The sequence below is a fragment of the Chaetura pelagica genome, unplaced genomic scaffold (genome assembly GCF_000747805.2).
Source record: "Chaetura pelagica isolate M959 unplaced genomic scaffold, ChaPel_1.0 scaffold530, whole genome shotgun sequence".
Classification (NCBI taxonomy): domain Eukaryota; kingdom Metazoa; phylum Chordata; class Aves; order Apodiformes; family Apodidae; genus Chaetura; species Chaetura pelagica.
The window spans coordinates 582,130-590,036 of NW_009951793.1; the positions used below are offsets into that span (position 1 = coordinate 582,130).

Genomic DNA, 7,907 nt, shown 5'->3' on the forward strand with positions numbered 1-7,907 from the left:
CAGTCTTCCCCTCCTCTCAGCACAATTCCTCTCCAGATGCCCCACGACAGGGAAGGGGTAGAAACCATAGAGCTGCAGGCTCCAAGAGGGAAGGGGGCAGTTGTTCTCTGCTGTATATGGGCACTGTTTCTACCTGCTCCTACCAGCAGACTTGTGCTGCTGGTGGCTTGTCCTCTCCATGGCTTGACCTCCACATGGCTTGCTCCCCCTTGCTGGTGATTAAACACTGGTGAGGATGGGAGAGGGGGACCAGCTAGCCCTGTGGATGCACCAGGAGGGAGTGGGCACATATCCCTTGCTCTGTGACTGCAAGCGAAAGCAATACTGTAAATAGGAGGGGTATTTTTTGGAGGGAAGCCCCTCAGGCTTCTTCTGTGGGGTCAGCCTAATATTTAGGCTTGGGAGGGGATTACTTTATTGAGAGAGGTTTGTTATGACTGTGGCTGTGGGGGGAGCTCCCTCCAATCTGTTTCTCCTGCTGGGGGAGAGAAAAGAATGAATGATGAGGTGGAGGAGGAGAAAAACTAGTTGTACTCACCCAGACTCATCTGTGTCATCATTCATGCTTTGTGTTTTGGGTGTGGGGGGGGTGGAGACCAAGAGGAGTAGGAGGTTTTAAATAACCTGCCCTCAGCACAAAAATGGGTGTTTTTGGGAGGAGCTACCCATCACCTGTCCCTGTCCTTGGTGAGCAAGTGAGGGACCGGGTGCATGAGGAGAGGTATGGACCCTATGTGGGAGGGTCTACCTGGGGCTCTGTTTTCAGGTGTAGCACAGGAACATCTTACATGCCCACTCTCCCAACAGAGTTACATAGATGGCTGAACACAATTTTGGGCTGACTAATGAGCAAGCTTTTCTTTATCCTCTTTGGCTTGCTTCCCTCATGTAACCAGCTGATGAGGTCCGGTGGGCTTGAGGTAGGAATGAGCCTCCCCCCTCAGAGCTGGCACTTTAGTGAGACATGAGCCAGGTGACTTCATCCTGCGTTATTGCCCATGTCTCTGTCCCTTTCCTCCTTGCTTTGTGTAATAGGAAGGGCATTGGTGTGGCAGGGGACACTACAACAGTAGATATGCGAGCAACTTCTTGCTTTTTCTTACGGGAGAAGACAGACTGTCCTTGGATTGACATGCTTTCAGCCTTTGTAGTAGAGAGTTGGTGGTGACACACCTGGGGGTGGGACTCCCCTTGTTTGCATGTAGCTCTTTAAAATGCAATTTCCAGTGGCATTTGGCTGTTTCTGCAGCTGATGAGAGATAAGGACCTACCCAAAGGGTTGGTTATCTTATCTTAGGCGCTTCTGATAAGGTGCTGCCTGTTTTTGGTGATCATAGACAAGACCTGAGCAGCTGGCTGGAACATGTCCCTTTTAGTTCCTAAATGTAGGTGAGATCAGCCCCACTCTAGGGATTAGGAGATCAGACGGAAGGCTGTATAAGCAAAACGACAAGGCAGCTTTCTTCCCCCTCTGCATTTGTCTGGATTACAGAGGATTATGCATCCTCTGTCAGGAGGAAGAGCCTCTTGATGTCATTTTATCTTAGGAAGCCCCCAGTTAAGGGCCTGCTTTGTGGACATAGGGGCTGCAAAGGGTAAAGGGATGATGAAACTTTGCCCCAGTTCTACTTGTTGCTTCAGTCTCCTGATATGTCCCCATCCCCAGCTCACCCACATCCCCACCACATTGTTCATCACCCCATGACACACCCTTCCCCTCTGCCTTATTCCTGGCAGTTCCCTCAGGGGAGGAGGTGTCTTTGTCCCTGCACCCTATCAAGCACTTGGGAGGACCCGGGAAAGCAGCATTGCAGGGTGCTTCCCACAGGAGTCTCAGCTCCGGTCCCCAGAGCAGGTACCAGGCAAGGAGCCCAGCAAGGCCACCTCATGCAGCAAGTCCAAACCTTCCATCCCTGCTGCCTGCGTGGCATCTCTACCACCACCTGGGCTGCCCTGCCCCTTCCCGTGCCGCATTACTGCCTGTGTATAGTATATATATTATATATATATATTTAAAAAGATGTATAATATAAAGCTATACATATATACGTATATATGATGACTCACGGATGGCCTGCCGCATACAGGATCCCCTGAGTGGTCTTGCCCAAGCCCGAGTGTCCCTTCACCCCTCCTCCTCCTCCTCTTCCACCCCTCCCCCCTGTCTGTTCTGAAATCCAACTACAGCAAACCCCACCACCTCGGCACCTGTGTTTACAATGTCCTATATATTTGTGGTTAACAAAGTGAAGGTGGTGACTACTGGTGTCTCAATAAAGTTATGACGTTAAAAATAACCAAACTATATGGAAAAAAAAAATAAATAATAAATGGTCTGGATTTTCTTCTTTGGGGAGGGATGGCTTTTATACCTGGGTTTGCTATGAGAGTATGGCTCCTATGCACCTGTATGACTGGCTGGCAAGTTTAGTGACAATTGTTGGCCTGAACGGAGGAAGGAATCCTAAAGAATTGCCCTTATTGAGATCTGTATTTCAGGGGGCTGCTGGTTTTTCTGGGCCTAAGTTTCAAATCACACACACCATCATGTGTCTCTTGCCTAATGAGTGGGAAAATGTAAAAAGGTGCTTGACATGCCATAGGAGAAGTGGACTCTCATTGTGAAAGGGGTGTGTGTGGATGGGGGACATACAGGAATATAGCATCCAAACCTGTATGAAAATTAACATCAGTATTTCCACACCTGGGGAAGCAGAGCAGTTTATTCCTTTGATGTGTCTTAACCTCTATTCATGGGTGTGTGACCATTGCTTGGGTGTCTAGCGCAGTACACGTTTTCAAGATGCAATCAAACACTGGGAAACAAGCTCCCAGGGCACTGCCAGCAGTGGGTGTCAGCACCTGATTGCCCACCATTGAAAAGGATCTCAATTCAACAGGCTCTGCAATAAAAATAAAATTCAAAATCCCACCCTGTGCCAATGCTTAGGTGAAGCTCCCTTCTCATCCCCTTTTAATGAGCCTGTCACCTGAGTACCCGAGTATCCCATTTCCCAACACTTGAGGAGAGCAGAGACACATGATGGCGAGCAGGCTCCATCCCGTTCTCCAAACTGTCTCTCCTGTTGGAGACACAACTGAGCACACACACCCTGTAACTTCACATCAGATCATACATAAAAGTGTTGATAGACCCATCTGTTCCTTGATTTATCTTTGTTTGGACAAAGGCCCTTCCTACGGCCCCAGCTTTTGCGGTGGAAGTGTTGTGGAGATACCGTGCCCACAGAAAGGCAAACGTCTGTGCTGGCGACAGGTGGAGTTAACTGGTGAGACAAGATGTTGCCAAAAGCAAGCATTTAAGGCGAATAAGACTCCAACATTACTAGTTTGTTTGTTTCTTCTAATCATCTGAAATCTCTTTAATTTTGCTTTCTGGTATTTCAAGCTCTTATGAGTCATGTTTTGAAGCTTCTCCCTGCAGCCATGACATCTAGAAACATAATTCTATTATAAAGTTGTTTTTCTAAAAAAGTTCACATAATCCCAGGACTCAAGGAGATGAGACTTTGTTTAGTGTGTCAAGGAATTCAATAAAACCATGTTCTGGCACAACTGAAAAAAACCCCATTTTGTCCCTCAAAAATCCAGCTGGCCCAAAGCTCTGTATAAACTGTTTTGCAGTGATATTTGGCTCTCTCTTGGGGGCACCAGCACTCCCCCACAATTCCCCCTTCCCTTGGCAGTTGCTCTCCACCTTGACTCTCCAACTCTCTGGAGGGTGCTGGGGGAAAGGAACGTGCTGTTTTCCAGCTCTCCTTCCTTAGTGCTTATTCTCTCTATTGCTCCACATCTATTTCTTTGCTGTTCCAGCCTGCTTGGAAACAGTGGTCTGCAAGAAGAACGAGGAGCATCTGTGCCTGTGGGAAGCATCAGGCTGAAGCTGGGAGATGCAGCTGGGGAGACCTCAGGGTGGAGCTGCATGAAAGCTTCCAATGCCTCCCCCTCCATCATCCCTTTTTGCAATGGTCTGCTGCAGGAGCTAAGCAACTGTGGCAAACTGGCTCTCAGAGAGACCCTTCTTTTTTTGCCTTGTCACCTTCTGCAAGCCTTGCCAAAACTCATGACTTTCCAGCCCCAGCCTCCGTTATCATCAAAACAAGGCAGAAAAAAAAAAGTATCTCCCTAAACTTATCTCACAAGTGATCAGTAGAAACTAAAAGATGTGATGGCTTCTGCCGGTGATCCTATATTTGCTTCCCATCGTGTGTGGTTTCCAAGCACCTACAGGAGTCCTGCACTGGGGCTGCCCTCTGCTCCCTGCCCCCCACAGCATGTTGTTCAGTCATGCTCTTCATCTTTCAGCCAGCAGCCCAGCAGTGACCACACAGAACACCTTAGTAAAGACAGGAAGGCAGCTGCACAGCTTGGCACCAGAAATACCCTAGCACTGGGGACAAAGAAGCAATGAGAAACAGTACATTTACAAACAGAGGTGGGGAGAGAGAGAGGGAGGAATGAGAAATATGGGAGTTCAACATGAGAGAGGGAGTTGTCAATCTGGAACTCACTGAATCATATAATTAATTTACTGGTGCATGGATTATGAGGTTCAGTGACATTCTTGGGGAGATTCTGGCTGCATGAGAATACAGCGTGGTAATTTCTGGGAGGATTTGCAGAAGGTAAGAAGCATAAATAAAACAAAGGCTAAAATAAGCTTGATCGATACAACCAACAAAAACTCTCTGGTTGCAGAATTTCATCTTGCAAATGTTGCATAAAGCTGTTGCTCCCTGAGATATTCATTAAGGAGCACACCGGCTTTGGTAGCACTTTCCTTTGGAGGACTGTGAAATGATGGACAAATATGCATCTAGTACTACAAGCAGCCTCATTTAGTACATCTTGGTATTAAATATTTGCAGGCCAAGTAGTTAATTTCCTCACTTAAGGTTAGGGCAGAATCTGGCACCAGTATTTTCACCTAGGAAAAAAAATGTTTTGCACCAGGTCTGTGTTCCAGCCCAAACAGGCAGGAAAAAAAAATAAAGCAGAATGACAAAGATTAGTGACTACAACCTGGAGTCAGGCAATTTACATTAGGAGCAGGACACATTTTTAACTGCAAGATGTGACTAGTCATTGTACAAACAAGGAAAGTGGCAGCTTTTCTATCTTGTATCTTTAGGAAAGTTGTTTTGCTCTTGCATTGAGATCACATTCTGCCCTATCACACCCACACACAGAGTCTGCTCTTGTTAGTCTCAAACGGACTCACTTATGGATGTAAGATAGAAATTACTTCTAAATTCCCAGCCCTGCAATGCAATACATGCTGGCAGCCTGAGCTCACCACAAGCCTTGCTGATTTCAGTGGTGCTCTGAGCAAGGACAGGACCTGCCTGAGCTCATCAAGGTGCATGACTGCAACCTTGAATGTCATTAAATAAGCATAAGCTTCTGCTGCAATGCTGAGAAAGTGACACTGTGCTTTAAAGCAGAGAAACACACCTGTTGCTTTTTAATGACACGGACAATGCTGTTCTACACATACTTCTGCAGTACCAGGAATTCTTCTTGACATTCATAAGAAAACAAATCTGCCCATCCTCCTTTTAATTTTACTTCAGACTTGAGAACCATTCCTGTAATTATTTGTGCCCATTCAGAGCTTTGCTGACAGAAATAGTGCAAAGGACATCGGTGAGACCAAGCATATACAGAAAGCTAAACATGCGGAAACTTGTTTGTAGGCTGAGGTTCTAAATTTAGCATTTTCTTCTATCTTTGGCCAATATAAATCTGAAAAAAAAATGCTATTCTGCCTTCATACCTAAGTCTGCTTGAACGGCTGAATATTTGTGAGCCTTGCATGACAGGGAAGGACTAGTAATCTTTGCATATTTGGAAGAAAGAGATGTAACAAAACAATAGACAAAGGATTTACAGGAAAGGGAGCTGGAATCCTCTAGCAGGGTCCCCTGCAGCAAAAAACATCATTCCATAGAATGGGGTTAACTAACTGGCAATTAATTCTGAAGTGCATCTAAATCTAATATGCTTGCCACAAAGATGTCATTAAAAGAGTATCAAGCCACTGCTGGAAGTCAGGACTACTTAACCCTCCCACCCTCACCACAAATGTACTGCTACACACGCCTGAAACTGCACGTCTTCCATGCTGGAGCCTCTTCAGCTTCAATTCACACAGAGAAACGTGCTCTCCCCAGGCCCCCGCTGCCGCAGCTTGGCTGGCGGCGTCACCCGCTCCAAGATGTGCTGCTCAACACACCTGGAGGGCTCTTCTGCTGACTTAGAATGCGAAGAAAGTGGGGGGAGTGATTCTTGTGTCTCCTCTCCGGCTCCAGCTGAGCTGATTCAGTGGAAACTGTCCCTCCTGAAACACCCTACCTCAGCCTAGGAAGGATCTTAAAGAACAGCAGAATCACCGGTCTCTGGTTTTGTCTGTGTTGTTCAGGCAGAAACACAAGCAATTTTGCTGTTGTGCCTGACTCGAGACTACCACGGGCTGTTCCAAATTGTGGTGGGTACTAAGAATCACCTATCAGCTGTTGTAGACACCTTCCTGTCATTTTTCTGAGGGCATAGTCCCACTATGTCCTTGTTACAGCCTGCAAAAAGAGGGTGGGAAAGGGCTGTGGATCATCTCTGCAGGAGACAGACTCCAAGCTGAGACAAATGGATGCCCCTTGTGGTGCCTCTGGAGCAGCAATGCAGCTGGGAGTTGGTATATTTTTTATATTTATTTGACTTCCCTGGGCTTGGTGTTCCCTAGAAGTTGCACAGAGCAAGACACAGTGCTAAGAAAAACATTTCAGCACCAGCCTCCCTCGGGGCTCTCTGGCACCCAAGGTGATGCCCTTTCAGAAGATCCTCACAACCCTGCCCCTCTTCCCTTGCAGTGGTGGCCAAAAGGTGCTTCTTTCTCACACAACCAAAGGCCTCAAGGTAAGGAATGGAGATGGCTCCGTTCCCCCCTAGACAAAAGGAACAGGGAACAACAGGGAAATGTAAAAGTCCTTTGCTGGGGTGGGATTTCTCTCCTCGGGGAGGTGATCTGACCACGCTCTCTCCCCCAGGCAGGCAGGCAAGCATCACGCTGGGCTATCCCTATGGGCTCCCCTGCACCACAGGGCGCACAAGGGGGTCAGCACTTCTCCAGGGTGTTCCCTGGGGGCCTCAGCACCTTCCACCACAGCGCTCAGGCTGCATTTCCAAGAGCCCTTGAAGCCCTCAGGCCCAAGTGACTTCTGGGCTGCAACATCCCCCACAAACTCCTTGATGAAAAGCTCAACGTGAACTGATGGAAACGATGAGCCCGGAAATCCAACCATATCCTGGGCTGCATCAAAAGAAGCGTGGCCAGCAGGTCAAGGGAGGCGGTTCTGCCCCTCTGCTCTGCTCTGGTGAGACCCCATCTGGGGGTGCCGTGTCCAGTTCTGGAGCCCTCAGCACTGGAAAGCCGTGGAGCTGTCAGAGCAAGTCCACAGGAGGGCCACAAAGATGATCCACGGCTGGAGCACCTCTGCTGTGAGGACACCTGGGGCTGTTCAGCCTGGAGAGGAAAAGGCTCCGGGGAGACCTTATAGTGGCCCCTTAAGGGGCTACAGGGAAGCTGGGGAGGGGCTTTTTACGAGGGCTTCTAGTGATAGGACGAGGCAAAACGGCTTTAAACTGGAAGAGAGTGGATTTAACTTAGTTGTTGGGAAGAAATTCCTCAGTGTGAGGGTGGCGAGACCCTGGCCCAGGTCACCCGGGGGAGCTGCGACCGCCCCATCCCTGGGGGCGCTCAGGGCCAGGCGGGATGGGGCTCCTATCCCGACCATCCATCCCCTTGGGGATTCCAGGAGGATTCCAGGAGGATCCCAGGCGCGCACGCGCTCCCCGCCGCGCGCCGGGGGGCGGGGCCGGGGGCCGGGGCC

At 48.7% G+C, this 7,907-nt stretch overlaps 1 protein-coding gene across 1 annotated transcript in view; it reads left to right on the plus strand.

Moving 5' to 3' along the window:
- Positions 1-3,043: 3,043 nt before the first annotated feature.
- The window catches only part of TAB1 (TGF-beta activated kinase 1/MAP3K7 binding protein 1), a 13,756-nt gene continuing 8,892 nt past the window's right edge, over positions 3,044-7,907 (plus strand). The window contains exon 1 of the mRNA XM_010004612.1: positions 3,044-3,076. Within this exon, the coding sequence (XP_010002914.1) occupies positions 3,044-3,076 (33 nt within the window). The remainder of the gene's footprint in view (positions 3,077-7,907) is intronic.